This window comes from Eublepharis macularius, chromosome 4, assembly GCF_028583425.1.
Source record: "Eublepharis macularius isolate TG4126 chromosome 4, MPM_Emac_v1.0, whole genome shotgun sequence".
Lineage (NCBI taxonomy): Eukaryota > Metazoa > Chordata > Lepidosauria > Squamata > Eublepharidae > Eublepharis > Eublepharis macularius.
In genome coordinates, this window is record NC_072793.1 from 147,762,584 (window position 1) to 147,781,221 (window position 18,638).

The 18,638-nt window shown below is 42.9% G+C and overlaps 1 protein-coding gene across 6 annotated transcripts in view; it reads left to right on the forward strand.

Annotated features, from left to right (window-relative positions):
• The window catches only part of CADPS (calcium dependent secretion activator), a 504,169-nt gene that overhangs the window by 105,282 nt on the left and 380,249 nt on the right, over positions 1-18,638 (forward strand). For all 6 annotated transcript variants that reach the window (XM_054976243.1, XM_054976241.1, XM_054976242.1 and 3 more), the window contains exon 3: positions 1,624-1,956. In XM_054976243.1, the coding sequence (XP_054832218.1) occupies positions 1,624-1,956 (333 nt within the window). The remainder of the gene's footprint in view (positions 1-1,623; positions 1,957-18,638) is intronic.

Consider the following 18,638-nt stretch of genomic DNA (forward strand, 5'->3'; position numbering starts at 1 on the left):
CTGTAGGCAAAACTGTCACTTAGAGAAGAGGCACAATCATACTGGAGGACGTGGCTTCTTTTATTGAGTCAAGTCATCTCATTTTAGATTTTTCTCTTTTCCTACTGCCTTCCACTCTTCCTAGCATTATAAACTTTTTCAGACAATCTTGTCTTCTCATGATATGACCAAAGTACGATAACCTTAGTTTTATCATTTTAGCTTCTAGGGAGGATTCAGGCTTGATTTGATCTAGTTTCCACTTATTTGTCTTTTTGGCTGTCCATAGTATCCACAAAACTCTCCTCCAGCACCACATTTCAAATGAATCAACTTTCTTCCTGTCAGCTTTCTTCATTGTCCAACTTTCATATCCATACATAGTGATGGGGAATACCATAGTTTGGATTATCTTGATCTTGGTTCCCAGAGAGACATCTTTATCTTTAAGGATCTTATCTAGCTCCCTCACAGCTGCTCTTCCAAGTCTCAATCTTCTTCTGATTTCTTCATTGCAGTCTCCCTTTTGGCTGATGATTGAGCCAAGGAATAAAAAATCTTGGACAATTTCAATTTCCTCATTGTCAACTTTAAAAGTGTGTAATTCTTCAGTAGTCATTACTTTTGTCTTCTTGATGTTCAGCTGTAAGCCTGTAAGCCTGCTTTGGCGCTTTCTCCTTTAACCCTCAGTAGTCGTTTCAAGTCTTCACTATTTTCTGCCAGTAGCATGGCGTCATCTGTATATCTCAAATTGTTAATGTTCCTTCTACCAATTTTCACTCCACCTTCTTCTAGATCTAATCCAGCTTTCCTTATTATATACTCTGCATAGAGACTGAACAGGTAGGGAGAAAATATACATCCTTGTCCTGTTTATATTATTGATTTTTTAAAAAATGTAAGTTCGATGCCATCAGCATATTTCATGTATGGTGCCTTGGGCCATTTGGGAGAAAGAAAGTTTTAATAAATGTTCAGAGTATCATCTGTATCAGAAACACTTGTTTGGAATCACAGTCACTATCTCTTGTAAGATACTTTGTGTGTCTATGAGAAATTCAGGGTAAAAAAAATTCTTCAAATAAATGAATAAAACCAGGCGGCTGTTAGCTGTTTTGCTACTGGAAGACATGGTGTGCACAGCCAACTTTTGGTCTTCCTAGCATAGACACATACAGCAAAATATATATGTAATTGTTAAGAATGGCAACAGATATGCAGTTTGTTTACACACTTCTTTTTCTTACAATGAAATTGGAAGTGACCTTGAGAGATACTGACTAGGTCAGCAATCCCCTGGATCTAATGGTTGTTCTATCCAAAATCTTCAGATGAGTTTAATATGTCATGCCATTTTTGAAGGTTACTCACAACAAAGCTTCCAAATTCCTAGCTGGAATAAAATCTGTTCAGTTTCATCCATTAAAGATGCTGTACTATTCCACAACATAGAATTGAGTTATGATGCTAGGGCAGTGGTTGGAGTGGGAAAAACTTTAACATCCCTTCACAATAGTGTAAAAGAAAGTAAAAGAACCAAAAGGCATTTCATACAAGATAAGTTTCCCAGCTTTATGGAAACAACCAGGACTTACTGATGCTGTGAAGCAACAGGGCTCACGTTTTTGTTCTGCTATTTTTTAGGTATTTCTGAAGAGTGATCGTGTTGCCAGAATGGTGCAAAGTGGGGGATTCTCGGCGAATGACTCCCGGGAAGTCTTCAAAAAACACATTGAAAAGAGGGTTCGTAGTCTCCCTGAGATTGATGGCCTCAGCAAAGAGACTGTTCTGAGTTCCTGGATGGCAAAATTTGATGCAATATATCGGGGTGAAGAGGATCCACGCAAAGCACAGGCCAGAATGACAGCAAGCGCTGCTTCAGAGCTGATTCTCAGCAAAGAACAACTGTATGAGATGTTCCAGAACATCCTGGGAATCAAGAAATTCGAACATCAGCTTCTGTACAATGCCTGTCAGGTAAGACCCCCTGTGGCTGAAAGACTCAAGTCTTTACATTATTCATAATATTGCTATTGTGACAAGTAGGAATGCTGGGGGTGGGGGATCCCTTGCTTCCACCCTCCACCTTTACACACCTGGCTGGCAGGGGAGGAAAAGTGGGGGAACGGGCCTCCCGGGCACGCTACCAGGGTGGTGTAATGACATCACCTCCAGTAGTGACATCATTGTGCCGTCCCTGAGAGCACTCCTGCACTTCTCAATGGGCTGATTTTGACCACAAGCCGTTTGGGGCCCAGATCAACCTGCTGAGAAGCACGTGCACACTCCCATATCTGTGCAATGACATCACATCCCAGGAGTGACATCACATAGGCATGCAGAGAGCAACAGGAAACATTGACAAGGTAAGCGCTGGGTCCACCAGCCTCCTGCCTGGAGGGTAGGGGGACCTGGCTAAGTGCCACCAGTCAGAGACAGCATCTGTGTGGAAATATGCACTGTACAAGTATACTTTAGTGAATCAGATAGTGTCAGGTTTTATGGTATTCTGAGGATAGTGCCTGTCAAGAAACTGGCCTGTCTTTGAGCGGGACCACAAGTGACGCCTGACACAGGTTGTACACTAGTCAGCTTCCCTCAAGTTTTGATGGGAAATGTAGGCATCCTGGTCTTGCAGCTTGACTCTCTGACTGCTGTCCAATGGACTTTTCAACTGTCACTTGTCCAACATTCCGCCAAGCTGCCTACATTTCCCATCAAAACTTGAGGGAAGCTGGCAAGTGTCCAACCTGTGTCAGGCATCACTTGTGGTCCCGCTCTCAGTCTGTTTCTTGCCGTTTCAATCTTTGGTTCAGGCATTTGGGATTTTCTAGGCTACAGAAGGCCCATCTCTGGGAAATTACAGTCACTATGACTTGGAAGTTCCCAGAGAAGATAAGAGATGAGATGAAACTGAGGCACAGGTGCAGATGAGATCTCAGGATCAGAGAGCTTCAAGGCTGGAGACCAAGAGGAAGTTCTGCATTCACATTCTATCTCATTAGCACAAGGATCCCTGGGTGCGTTGCTCTGATTGTGAATATGCTCCAGCAGCAGAGAACTGTGGTCACATGTCCTAGTTACACCCCTTGATTGGTCAAGGAGGATCAGGCTATGCTGTGGGCAGCCTGGCAAAAAGCAAAGTCTTCTTTCTAGTTAGTGCTCTTGTTGGGCACTGTTGTTGCTGGTGGTGGAATAACTGCCACTACATGCTATTCTGTGCTCTGGACTTGATGATCAGGATAGGAGTCAGTTCAAGACTCTTGTCTCTGGGCTTTGGAGTTTGCAGTTCTACTTGGACTTTTGTTATTCTAGACTGACAAGATAGTATCTGTGTCAGAGGACCAAAGTTCACACAATATTTTAGAGTAGTTATTTACGTTTTAGCCCAGTTAAGTTTTCCACACTTTCTCCCATCCAGATTATTTAGAGGTTTAGCATATATCCAGACTATCATGTAATAAGTTGGCTCATACCATTAGAAAGGCCAAATGGTATTCAGTAGGATCAGGGAAATTCATCAAGTGATGGCTTGGAATAACATCATCAGCATTGTGGCTGGGTGCAAAAACTCATAATGTATATACTGGGCATTTGATCTGATGATGAAGTATTGCTTTAAAGAAGGTACAAGTTCACCATTTAAACACGTGGAGGCCACATTAACAATGCTCAGGCTTATTTTACCACAAGAGCCATGTGAGTTAACTCTGTGGTCCTTAAGGAAGGTAATATGGCTACAGCTCATTTAATGCTGCGCACATTTGCACAAAGCCTTCTGAAAGTGCCACCCTGCAAACAAGTGAAATCAGCAACTGTGCCCTGCTCATGTGCATTCTCTGTGGCAGCTCCCATACTGTGGAACCGCCTGCCTGAGGCTAGCAGCAAAGCTCTGGTGCTTTGATCATTTCACAGAATGTGCAAAACAGAATTGTTCAGGAGGGAGCAGAACTATAGTTTAATGGATCGGCTCAGAACTTATAAGGAGTAAACACTGATTATTTTATTTCCTTAGACAACAATTATTCTATTCCCAGCCCCATTGCATTATTTTGATTTATTAAGAAACTTGCTGCCAGTTTGAATTGTTTTATATAAGGGATAGATGTTACCTACATTAGATTAGGGGGGGGGGGTTGCTTGCTTGTGTTTTTTCCCCAGTTCTTCAGTCCCAGTCCCAAAACATTATTTTGTATTATTAGGAAGCGTTGCTGTTAGACTGAATTGTTTTATCATATTTTGTATTCTGCTCACTGATTAACTACGTTGTCTTTTTCCATACCTGTAATCTGCCCAGCCACACTACATTATTCTGTTTTACTAGGAATCTTTACTGTTAGATGTAACTCCTTTGCTGATTGATTTTATCATATTTGTAATTTACCTTGGGTCCCAGTGAAAAAAGCAGATAGATGATGATGATGATGATGATGATGATGATGATGATGATGATGATGATGAAATGGTCTGCTGTCTTAGATCTCTCCTAATCCCAGTAGCTGGTCTTCAAGGCTGTTGAAATCTGTCTTGGTAGAACTGTAGTGTTGATATTAGTATGGAACAACCAGACAACCAAAAAGGAATCTTAGGGATTTCTTATAAAGACAATAATGGTTTTAGGAGAATCCTATGGATGTTTGCAGGAGAATATTGAGGAAGGCGTTCAGTGCTGATTATTCATTGATGCTTTCTGCAGGCTTTCCTTAACATGCAGTCTGGTGGGAGGATATTGAAGATTTGACAAACAATCTCATCCACTTTGCTTCAGAGGTCTAACTTTGACTGCACTGATTTGTACTCTATACATTCACTTTTTTGTGACGAATCTAGCTATGGATAAAAATGTATTTACCAGTACTAAGTGTTTGAGGCTGGTGCTGTGTATGCAAGGTCTCTAGGAGTATTACTTCTGCTAATATTGTATAACTATTTTTATACAGCATCAGTAGCAATATACAGGAACATAATGGAGACATTTCCTGACCAGAGGGTTTTTACAGCCTACATTAAGCTACAAGATAGGCACAAGGGCAGACAGTGGGTACTGAATTAGTATTGGTGACGAGGCCAGGAAAAGTCAGACAGCAGTGGAAGAACAGGGTGCTCAGGAAAGGTCGAAGTATTTTTTTGATGAGGAAATTGAAAGAGAAGAAAAAATAGCTTTAGGTTTAATATTTGTTTATAATATTCATACTGTGGAGGAGCTCTCCAAAGCAGCTCACAATCACAAACATTGGAACAAAACAACAACCAAAACAAAGAAGAATCATATATAATAAAATAGCAGCATCTAAAAAAATCTTATCATTCCATAGTAGACTAGATAAATAAAACCAGAGGCAACATACCAGGGAGAGGAAGCTCATGCTAGGGAAAGTACACATGTCCATGTACACACCAACCAAAAGCCTGGAAAAACAAATGTATTTTTTAACCTTGCAGCTAAAAGTCGATAAGCTTGACACTAGCAAAGAGGGGATTCCAGAGGTCCCACAAAAAATACAGCTCACCTTCTGATGAGAATATAAAAAAATGGGATGGGCAGGTGGTTCCTGTGGAAGCAGGTTGTCTTGTTAAGTTCCTAGATGATTGAGGGTTTTAAAGGCAAAGTTTGAATGGTACCTAGAAACAAATTGATAACTAATGTAACTCTTCCAGAACCAATAAAGTGTATTCTCTATAAATGATGCCAATCAGTAATCTCATGATTGCGTATGGATTGTATTCAAAGCTAGTCCCGTGCAGAGCACATTTCATGAATCTAAAATGGATTTGATAAGAGCATGGATAACTGTGGCCAAAGAGTGCCTCTCAAGGCAGGATTAACGCTGCTTCACGAATCATACTTGGCCAAATGTGCTATGTGCCCCAGAAAATACCTAAGATTCTGTTTTTCAGGCATTATTCTAATAACTCCCCCAAACTATGAACCTGTTCATTTCGGCGGAATGCAGCCCATTCCTGAACTGTCTAGTTGCCCAGTCTCTCTCTACACAAGACATCTTACATGGGGATGCTCAAGTGACTTACTTTCTGTGTGGTCTTATATTCTGTCTCCCTAGCAGTGCATGTGTATCCACAATGGGAGAACATCTTTCACTTGAGTGTCCCCATGTAAGATATCTTGTGTAGGAAGACTCTCAATCTCATATTAGGGAATTGGTCTATAATGTTCCCTTGCTATGTTATCAACTAACAGCACCTCAGTTTTGGGATTCCATATCAGAAATACAGGAGTACAGCAGAAGTCTTTCATCACCACCACCTTCTGGTGCTGGCAATCCAGATAATATTGGATACACAGTGGCATGGTGCCCCAATGCCTAACTTAGCCAATACCTGAATGTCAACCTATCCGCAGAATGCTTAGCAAACAAGTCTACAGTGATCCTCTGATTTGTCCAAGTTCACATCGTCAAAGGCTTGACTGAAGCAGTTCGCACAAACACAGACACACTCAGCTAGATGGCTTTGCACAGATGAAATGGTGGCAGAGAAATCCAAATGGTGTGTCATCATCATCATCATCACTGCCACTAAGTAGAGACAAAATGGTCTCTTAGCATGCGTTCAGTCATGTTCATTGCAAGAGCATGCTTCACTGAACTGAGCTCCTCAATAAACTAAAGAGCAGATTTGGCTCTACAAATCTCAGATCTCTTGTTCTACTGAAGTTTATGGGGGATTTCGTAATTAATTATCTCCCCTTCCCATGTGAATTCATACACATATCAGTCTTATACTTTTCTAAAGAAAAATGCCCAAACCTATGCAATGAGTGGAGCCGAATATTTATAAGCTCTTCCCCCCCTCCACCCCCCAACATTCAAAGCAATGCATTTTTAGAGCAAATTCAGTGATTTCCTTCTCAAATTTACATATTCATTTCCAGGAGAGCAAGATTATTTTTGTTTCATGAATAGATTAGCTTTCTCTCCTTTCATTCTGTTTCCCCTCTCTCCTTTTCAAAGTCAAAAAACAGAGAAATACCCCACAGTTCAAAAGAACACAGTGGCCACTTTCTATTCTGATTAATAACTCTGCTGCCCAGGCAAGGAGAGAATCAAATATAGAATTATGCAAATAAACAGGCAGAAGGCTTACACCAAAGAGATTTCTAATTTTAGGCATACTCCATTAGAACTGCAAGATCATATCCATGTGCAGGGTGTGTGCCAATTTTGCAGACTGTGCTATATTCCTTTAAAATCCATCATACCTCAGTCTCTCGTGTCTGTTCCCGTATTGTGTGACAGGTGATGTTGGACACTTACCTAGTAAAAGGAAACTTGTAAAATACTGGTGCAAAGAGCAGATTCACAGCACTATCAGACCACACAGGGCAGAAGAATTACACGGATCAGAGCAACGTCAGCCTGTGTGTTGTTCAACTCAGCACTGGCTCCCGAGTGCTCTCATTGAGTACAACCATGGCCATATTTACTGTGTTGCTTGCAGCAGGCACTCAAACATGTTATGAATTAATAATAATAATTGATTTATATACCACCCTTCAGGACAACTTAATGCCACACTCAGAGTGGTTTACAAAGTGTGTTATTATTATCCTCACAACAATCACCCTGTGAGGTGGGTGGGGCTGAGAGGGCTGTGATTGATCCAAAGTCACCCAGCTGGCTTCAGGCGGAGGAATGGGAAATCAAACTCATTTCTCCAGATTGGAGTTCTGCTGCTCTTAACCACTGCATCAAACTGGCTGTGTAAGATTTTGCTGTATAAAACTTCCCAAAATATAAGATTTCAAGGTTCTGAAATAATACAGGGAAGGCACTGTATTCTATTAAGTAGTGATGTTCTACAATAGGAACCACTCTTTAGAAATGAGAACTATCTGGCTGCCATTATTAGTGTGCAGTTCTCTGCAGCCCTTGGCTAGATATATAGACACACACACAGCCTATTGTCAGTGTGTGTGTGTTAGAGAAAGAGTATAGGAAGGGTTGCATACAGGGGTTACCGTGGCAATCTATGGACACAGTCATGTTTATGACACTTGCATATACTTGTGTACATGTATACGAGCTAGCGAGCAAAATCCATGATGGTGGAGGCATCACTTTCAAATAAGGTGGTCAATTTTCCTTTTCCTGCAGTGCTGTATCCAGTGCAATGCTTTATTTTTCTTAATATGAGAGAATGGCAGCCGGGGAGAGAAAATAAAGTAAACTTGAATCCAGACCATGATTGTCTTGTGATGAGATTCTGAATTTACCTCCAATCAACTATATTCTGCATTTGTAACCAGCATTCTTTTGGTCTAAAATTTAATGGGAGCCATCAAGACCCAAATTAACTCTTATGTGTCACCCACAACCTAGATTATATTTCTTGGAGTACTGCTGGGGTATATTGGAATGTTGGGAGAGTTTTGAGAACTGTTGGAAGCTGGCTTTGTATACTAGTTGCATATACAGATAATACACAGAATAGCTTCACTCTCTTCATGAGTTTGACATCTATATTAAGAAACAGGAATAGGGTAGCCAACATATGCACAGCTATGTGGATAAAGGTTGTACATACCCAGTGGCCAGCACCGTAGATCCAGAGATGCTTATTGAATCAGCACAAGCTATCAGAAAAGAGGCAGAGGGGATAAGGAAAACTGGCAGATCTGCTCTATTGCCAGAAATGCCTCTGCATTTTCACTTAAAGCAGCTCTCCCCCCCCCCGACCACATCAGTGCTAGTTTGTGCAACTTGCATATTATTCACGTTCACTACTCACTTCCCTGTTTCTGCTCCTCACCACCATAGTTTAAAAACTCAGGGTCAGTTCACGTTGCGTGATGGTGGTGAATAACTGAATTAAATCTATATAGTACTTAAATCATAAATGTCTCTGTGCTGATGTTAGAGTTGCCAGGTGTCCAGTTTCCACCTGGGCAGTCCACTATTTTTGTGGACTGTCTAGGGGAAACATAGTTAAAATACTCGACAGCAGGCCATCATGCACTGCCTCCCCCTTGCCCCCTCCCCTCTGCTTCCAGGCAGCTCCATCACTTGCCTGCCTAGCCTTGCACCCAGCCTCCTGACTGCCACTGACTGGAAAAGTCACCAGCCCACCCACCCGGTCTCTTGCACAGAGATGCCCAGGAGTGGCCAGCTAGCCCTCCAGCCCAGAAGTGAGTGTGGTGCAATAATGCCACTTCCAGTTGTGACATCATTACGCCAGGGCTGAGAGTGCATGCACAGGATAAGGTGAGTGCTGCCCTCCCTCTCCCCAGGGTCCGGTATTCTTCTGGACTCCATCTGGCAATACCAGCAGATGTTTGTTCCTTTCAATCGCCAGCTTGTGGCCTGGGTTGCTCTGAGGGACTTTTTGTGCATCAGCATATATTCTGACCAGATGATTAACCTGTGTGGTTAAACGATGCTCTCATTTCCATGCTTACACAGGAAATGACATCATCACTAGAGGCCATGCATGGCCATTTCGCTGCCTGCCTCCTCCCTTGAAGGCAACTCTCTCGAGTCTGCCCTGTCCTTCTGATCAGCTGGCAGTAGCAGGCAGAGGTGGCAATAACCACCAGCAGGCACCCAATAAGTCTATATACATCCCATTTTTATAGCATTGATCATATCCTTCATGTCAATCTACTCGTGTTGGCTACTGTGCAAACATGACATGCAATGCAAAGTGGGGCTGTCCAGCGCAATCATAGTCCCTCCCCCTACATGTACATTAGGACACCTACACAGCACTGTTGTGCCCAGTTTGTTGGTCTGCATTATAATATGTGTGTACACATGGCCAAAATGAGGAGATATACTTTTCTAGGGCCATATGGGGGAAGGGGGACAAACCATAATATAATCTGTTTATATATATGACATAATCATTGTTAGGGTTGCCAGATCCCCTTAGCTTGAAAGCGGGGGAGTGGGGACTACTCGGCAGGTGGTGGCCCTGATCCTGGTTCTTCATGCACACACGTTCTCCAGAGGCCTTGATGTCATCACTTCTGGTTGAAAACTGGAAGCTACGGGGTCTCAGCAAGGCCAAAATCACCCCCAAACATAGCATTTTTGCTATGTTTACAAGCGGAAATGCATCACTGGAGCATCTGGAGTGTGTGCTTGCTAGAGGATGGTGCAGAATTGTTTTACATTGCCCCAAAAGGTGGAACCAGAACCAACAGGTTGAAATTAAATCAAAAGGGGTTTGGCTAAACATTAGGAAGAACTTCCTGACAATTAGAGCAGTCCCTCAGTGGAACAGGCTTCCTTCACTGAAGGTTTTTAAACAGAGCTAGATGGCCACTGACAGCAATGCTGATTCTGTGAATCTAGGCAGATCATGAGAGGGAAGGCAGGATGGGTTACTTCAGTGCTTAGTTCTTGTGGCTCCTTCGTACACACCAATCACCATTTTGGGGTCAGAAAGCAATATTTTGAAGACGAGTTTGGCTAAGGATCCTGACAGTGTTTTGCCATCTTCTAGGCATGGAGGAGGGATCACTGGGGGTGTCGGAGGGGAGATAGTTGTGAATTTCCTGCATTGTGTAGGAGGTTGGACTAGATGACCCTGGAGATACCTTCTAACCCTATGATTCTATGATTTCACCATGTGTTCCAGTGGTTTCTGCCCTGCCTCTCCCTTCTTCCACCCCCCTCCCCCGCAGCCAAGTGAGCAGGGCTGGGGGAGGGGGTAAAAGGCATGGCCAAGCATCCCTAGATCATGTAAGCATGAAGCCCATGTTACAAATTTGAACCAGGTCCATAGAAATTATGTTTGGTCCCTCTGATTAGGGGGGAAATGATTATACGAAAAACTGTGTAGATTTTTTTAATGAAACAGTTTATAATCTAGAGTCTTGTAGCTAGAGATGGGCATGAATCGAATTATGATCCCAAAAAACGCACAAACCAGGCCAGTGGTTCATGGAAGCTCGTTTCCACAGACTTCTATGAACTGGTCTACTGGTTTGTTTGGGTCATAAAGGGGCAGTTTAAATGGCCATTTCCCCAGGGAAATGGCCATATAAACTTTTCCTGCGGCTTGCAAGCGGCAGGTCCTTTTAAACTATCAGCTGGTAGGCGGCAGGGGGGATCCCCCCTTGCCAGCTGATAGTTTAAAGGAACCTGCCGCTTGCAAGCTGCAGGGCCCTTTAAACTGCCCAAACCCCAGCCCCCAGCCCCACATTTACCTGGGCCTGTGGGCCCATGGCATCGTCCCTCTTCTCCTACGAGGGGCAGGAAGGCCGTTTTTGGCCTCTTCTGCCACTGTGTGGGCCCGCAGTGCGGTGGCGGAGGCCAAAAATGGCCTTCCTGCCCCTCAAATTGCCACCGCTAGGACTGGGGCTGGGGTGGGGGCTGGGGCAAGCAGGCCCCTTTAAACAATCAGCTGGCAGGTGGCGAGGGGGATCCCCCCTGCTGCCTGCCAGCTGATATTTTAAAGGGACCTGCCACTTGCAAGGCAGGAAAGGGCCCTTTAAACTGTCAAATGCCTCTTTCCCTGCCACTGCTAAGTGGCCAGAAAGGGGCATTTAAACCCCACAAACAGGGGTGGTGCCTGGGTTTCTGATGCCCACGGCTGCCCCTATGTGCATGCGCACAGAGTGCGTGTGCTCGCCCCCCAGATTGCATGATGACGTCACTGCATGTGACATCATCATGCAGCAAGCCGCCCCCATTGGCCGGCGGGTGGCTGGGATGGCACGTGGAGGCTGGGGAGGTTCCGCACACTGCCCCGGACGCCTGCCGCGCCTGGCCCACGGCTGCTGGACCCGGCCGGGGGCGTGTGTTGGCGGCGGTGGTGGCGGCATGGGGCTGGCCAGCTGCAGCAGCTGCGGGCCAGGCACACCAGCTCTGTGGCGCATGCCCCCAGCACCCCCTCCAGCACCCCCTTCAGTGCCTCAGCGCTCGAGGCAGTGGCCGGACCTGCCTCAATGGGCGCACTGGCCCTGCCCACAAATGACTAACTGGTTCGTAAACTGGCCCCAGTTCGTGCCTGTTTGTGGTTCCTGGTTTGTGAAAATCCACGAACCACAAACCTCATGGTTCGGTTTTTTTGTGGCTTGTGCCCATCTCTACCTGTAACTGCTATCATGAATACAGTTCCTTCAGTTAAGACTTTTGTCTCTCTACCTTTTGGAAGGACAACAAATGAAAGTTATTTATACAAAACAGTATGAATCTCTTAATGTCAGAAGAGGTTTCAGACTGTTGATTCACTAAATGCCTAGCAAATAATGGGCTGAATTCTCCCATGTTCTAAATACAAAATTTCTAGCGCTGGTCTTGCGCATAATACAATGCTACACCTCATGTATGTTCATTTATTATTGCTCATTAAACCAGCAACCCCACAATTAATTAGGGATTTGTAAGAAGTGCATATTTCCATGAGAATGCAAACACTTAACACAAGGATTACTTTACTGTTTTTTGTGTGTGTGTGATAAGGGCAATAATTACCATAGATCCTCTAGGGAAAGAATTTTATATAAGCTTCCTTTTAAAAGAAAATAAGATAGAGCTTGTAGTACTAGCCCAGTCAGTAAGAGTCTTGATATTTCATAAGGATTTTTGTGAATCACTGTATGTGGAGATTAAAGTAATAATACTCAAGAAAGCCAAATGCTGTCATAGCAATTGGCTGTAGCCAATGGTTTGCCTTGACCTTTTTTCTCATTATATCTCTCAATAGATTTATTTCTATCCCTTCAAGCCAATTTCCCAAATTACTTCCCCAAAGCTGTTGATAAAAAGGTGGTTTTATTTATTTTAAGAAAATACAGAGTCAGAGGTAGAGCTCACAGACTTTCCAGCTGGGACTTGATTTTGATTCTTCATTTTCTGTAAAAGTGCACAATCATGAAACAGTTTAGCAAGTGAAGAGGAGGAATGAGCTAGGATAGCAGGGCAACTTGATCTCTCAGGCTGCAAATATTCCCCATGGTAAAAATTGTGGGATCTGGTCAGGTTTCTTTGGGTATCTTCTGTTGTTTTCTCTTTCTGTTATGGGTATAACTCTCCTCCTTCTGCTCCTACTTTTTTCTACTTACTGTACCTAGGAGGTGTACTGACAGCCATTTCACACCCTGGCTGTGGTATTTCCCATACTCCAGATTTCAGGAGCCTTGGCTGTACTCTCTGCTCTCAAAATGTGCTGGAGACTAGAGGTGGGCACAATCCAAAAAAAATACCGATCAAGCTGATCGTGGATCAGTGCTGGCAACGATCCCAAATTAACGATCCACACCAATCATCTCCCGTTTCCGATCTGTGGATTGTGGATCGTGGAGGCAAAAGCGGAGGCGCGCACCGCTGTTCCCAGCAATACAGGAATGATGGCTGATGCCAGCGGCATCTGTGTTTGTGTTTGGCTGTCTGTGTTTGGCCGTCAGAGCTGCCTATCAGGGTTTGCAAGGATGAGATTGGAGTGCCCATGGCTACAGAACACCCCCTTCCCCCTCCCTCCCTTGGGTGTCTTCTCCCAGTTGGTGACTGCTTTGCTGCTTCATGGTTGGAAGGAAGCCCTGCTGATCAAGGCAAGCTGGGCTTCCATTCGGGTTTCCAGGGCGACAGAAGGAGGGCAAACACAGCTCAGGCATTCCCCTGGCTCCGTTGCCAGGGGAATAGATTGCTGGCGCCTGAGTGTCTGGCTTCCCAATCCGAGCACAATCGCCCCAATCAAGCCCCAATCCAGCCCCCCTCCCGACCGCTGGATCGTTGGCCGTGACCGAGCATGATCCGCTGGGTCCCAATCGCGTGATCACCATTATCGTGGGGTTTTTTCGATCGTAATGCAGATCGTGCCCATCTCTACTGGAGACACTCTCCACCTCCCATACAATGCTATCCACTGCTGTCTAGGCATGATGTGAACTTCAATGCAAACATGTTCATCAGGTGAACATACTTTCCTTGAGGGAAAGAACCTCACACCTGGTCATCCCACCTTTACTGTTCAGCTCTCAGCTCAAGGACTGATCAGGGCATCTTTGCAGTGGAATGATAGCCGTAGTTGCTATCTTTAGTTTATTTCTGAACTGCTGCCTCTTTGGCACTTGCACACTAGGTAACATTATACTCCCCTGGGCTCAAGGTTGGCTCATGTCATTAAAATGCACAGATCATACAGTTTGCTCCCTCAGTTTGTCTTGCACATGTGCAGTAGGAAACATCATTTGAATGACCTCCATTGGATACAAATTCACCTATGGTCATGCGCAGGCCATGAGCCTTTGAGGAATCAACTATCTGTTCAAAAGAAAATGAACCCAAACCTTGAAACCCTGCATTTCATCTGGATTAACCGTTAATTCATCCGAATTAACCGTGGCTTTAAGATAAACCCAGATGTTACAGCTTTTGCCTTGGAAGACTTTAATTTCTAGGGTTGTCATCTCCAAGTTGGGAAATTCATGGAGATTTGCGGGGTTACAGCCTGGGAAGGGCTGGGTTGGGGAGAGAAGGGTATGATGCCATAGAATCCACATTGCAAAGCAGACATTTTCTACAGGGAAACTGAGCTCAGTTGCCTGAAGATCAATTGAAATTCCAGGAGCTCTCCAGCCACTACCTGAAGGTTGGAAAACAGAATGGAAGAACCGCCCGGGTGGTTCTTCCATTCTGTTTTCCAGTCTTTACCGGGGATTGGCTTTGTTTGTTACATTTAGTTGATATAACTACCTGAAGGTTGGCAACCCTATGTGGTCGCACTGACTATATTTTTACTTTAGCTAATTAGTGGTTTGCAGGGTATCACATGTAGATGCACATAGATGTACCTCAAACAGGCTCATGCTGTTCATGAATGAACAGAGCTGGCCAATAAATGAAGTCCACAATTGCTACAAGCAATCAGCCAAATTGAGATTTGCTTTAGCATCCCTACTCCTGTCCCACATTTTGCTGCTCCTATCCTGACTTTGTAGTATATTATCTATTTATTTAGTCCATTTATACCCTCTTTTCAAGGAAACACCCACGATGACTGTCAATAAAACACAGAATAATACAACAATAAAATCTGATAAATCAGCACTAAAAACAGCAATAAAGTCTCAGGTCAACAGTCAATTTCATTCAAAGGTATTCCTGAATAAGTGTGTTTTCAAATTACATCGAATGGCGTTCAAAGATTGTGCCAGTTGCACCTCTTAGAGATGGAGACAGAGTTCCCTAATTAGGTACAGCAGCTGAGATGGTCTTCTCATAAGCCCTCACCAAACATGTCTTAGGTAACACAAGTGATACTAAGGTTCACCAACAAAGTGCACCCTGGCTAAAAGGAGGTAATTTTTGTCATTGCTGAAAATAAAAAAGATGTATATTTCAGCTCACTATGATCTACGTACTTCAGATTAATTTAAGATTTAGATTTGGTTTTACATTCTTCTTAATTTCAGTAAATGTATGCAGCCTGGTATGTCAATAGCTAATTTGGTACTCTATTATTTAAACTATACTCCATATATCTTGCTGAATTAAGCAGTAGCATTGCTGAACTATATAACTGAGTATTGGGTACAATTATGTATTATATAAATCAAGTATTATTATATATTATTCTATCTGCCAGAATAAAATTTTGTATTCGTTTCTATGAATGATCAATAGAGCTGCTAACCAACAAATGCTGGTAAATTCTGTCATATGACCTCCCTGTAGCTATTGAACAACTGAAAACAGATTTTTTTCCTTCCCTTCCAGTACAAAATATTCACTGTTTCAGATTAATTCAAAGTTCAAGACTGCAGAATTGTATATATGACTTCAGCATAAATCAATATGCATAAAATATTTTGATCCTCTATTTCTCAAGATTTGGCGCTTCATTTCTGAATAGTTTTTTTAAACTGAAACTTTAAGCAATAAGAATTTCCAGGAGCAATCAGCACGAGAAGTAAGGGAGAAGTAGCTGATGTATACTGAGTTTGTACCAAAAGCAAGACAATATCTTTCATGTTTATTTAGAAAATTTCATATGCCCCCTTGCCAGAGACCTGCTCAAGGCAGCTATCAGCATTTGATAAAAACACAATATATCTATAAAAACTATATCCATAAGTTATCAATATTAAAAACAAGCCATAAAAACAACATTAATCAGCCTAAAATTATATTCACAAAGCAGCCCTCAGGCTAGAAACATGTTTGGCTAGCAAAATCAGTATTTTGGAAATTGATAGTACAGTACAGTCCCAAGAACTAGGGTTACCATTTCCCTGCCAGGGGTGGGGGATCCCCTGATCCCCCTGCTCCCACCCTTCCACCCCTGTGCCCACTTACTTGGCTGGCAGGGGGCGTGCTCCCCTGCCCCCGAGCCATGGCACACACCCTCCTGAGCCATGGCACGCACCCCGAGCTACATCGCATGCTTCTGGACCCACAGCAGGTCCGTTTTGGGGAGAATCATGCCCTGCAGGACCCGATCTGGCCCTTGGTGAGTACGGGATCGCTCTCAGCCAGCCTTTGACCCCCACATGATGACGGCACTTCTGAAAGTGACATCATCGCGCAAGCACTCAAGCAAAAGAAAAACCCCTGAGCGGCAAGGTGAGTGCCAGGCTCCCAATCTCCCACTGGGGGAGTAAAGGGACCTGGTAAACCCCCGGTTTGGGCTCCAGGGGATCTCGCAACCCTTCCAAGAACACTTTCCTGGGAGTAAGCCCCACTGAATATACTGGAGTAGGATTCTGAGTAGATCAGCTCTTTGCACCCCATAACTGTTTAAGTGTTTCCAATCTTGAAATCTCAGAGCCTGAATGTTATAATTCCTTCAGGTTTTTATTGGTATGCCATGGTGCTTTAGGAGAACTTTTTCAAAAGAAATGAGTTTGAAGGGGAATTTCACCCTCAATCATCTAGAAAGATGGAAACTTTTCCTGACAAAATATCTGCATGTGGAAAATCAAAAGCTAGAATGCAAGTGTAGAAAAGTGGAACAAAGGGGAGTAACTGTGACCTGCAGAAAATGGGTGACAGAAACCTTGTAAGAGAGTTACATACTAGTATATTCCTTCTCAATATACTAGTATGTATTCCTTCAAAATAGTGTTGAAGACAATGCAGTACATGTCACTAAGTGGTGCCTGCCTACCTCTATGCCAAGCGTTAAAATAAAGAAGTAGGCCAATTGCATGAGCTATTAAACTTGCAAAAAGAGATAGCTAAATAAAAATTATGAATCAGTGTAAAAAATCTATTATAAATACGTAGTACAACTGAGAGAGTATAGGGGACAATAATGCTTTTTTACAAGTGGTTTGATTCAACATAGACTATACTTTGGAAGTATTCTCATTTTATTTTGACATTAACTTACATGATTTAACCATGTGGGTGTTAGGGAAGCCGTATTTTTTTTCTTGATTAGCTGTCTGAATGCCATCATTTTCTGCACAGTACTTAGCACAGCACTGTGAAAACAGTGGATCCAGTCAATCACTTTTGCATGGATAAGCGTACTTTGGATTTTCTTCTTTTAAAACATTATTTGCACTTGCATAACATTTGGAGTTTAGTGAGCTTTGGCATTATGGCTCTGAGCATCATTTAACATGCATATCGACAAAAACTTGATGAAGTATTACATTCAAAGTCTTGAATTAATATGCTAACATTAAGAGCAGTGTTGTGTTTTTATGCTTCCAAATATATTCCCAAAAACCTTCATATTTTTCCCATTTCCAAACCCAGGTTGTTGATTGCACTTGATCTAAAGAATTATATCTGTCCCCAGATGTCTCTAGCAAAGATCCAAAAAGACAGTCACCTTCCACCTACGTTTCTGTTGGTTTTCTTTTATGTCTGGTAAAAAGATGCACTATTACTATTCCTTTCCTTTAACGGTAGTCTCATTTGACCAAAGGTTAAGTCAAACCATACTGAATTATTTTTATGTTATTTCATTATTATCTTTCTAATATACCTATCTTTTTAATTTTACCACTTCTAGGCTTAAAATCAACCCTCTTTAAACATTATTCTTAGTTTTTACTCTTCTTAACCACATCATTAAAAATACACCTTTTCCTTCAATGTAATCACCATGAAGAATTTTTTTTTGTCATGCCTAAGGTAATCCTGGGGTCCTCGTTCTTTAATAAAAATGGTACCATCTTAGTTCTATCAATAGAAACTAAGGGCCAAGCTAGAAGTGATGAATTACACTTGAATGGCAAGTGAACAGACTCACATGTATTCCTCCCTGTTCACTTGCGGTCCACGCAATTGCATGGAGTGCAAGTGGAGCGCAAGTGGAGCGCAAGTGAACAGGGAGGAATATGTATGAGTCTGTTCACTTGCCATTCAAGTGTAATTCGTCACTTCTAGCTTGGCTCTATGTTCCTTAGAACTGGGTCCAGCCATTTCACTCTACATAAATCATACCAAAGGCAATCCAAAATCATATGATTGAATGTTTCAAGTTCTCTCCACCCACATCTACAATATCTGTTCTGGAATGCAGTCTTCATATATCAACCCATCAGAATTGCTGATGGAAACATACTCATCCTAGCTAAGAAAAAACTCAACAATAGGTGGGAATTGGTAAAAAATTTCAAATAGGCTGAAGGGCAAGTGGGCCATTAACTTGCCTTTTATCTGGGCATTGTGCAGTGCTTTTATAATTGAGGCAAAGTGTCATTATATTTGAAGCAAAGGCAGAGAAGGCATATTATG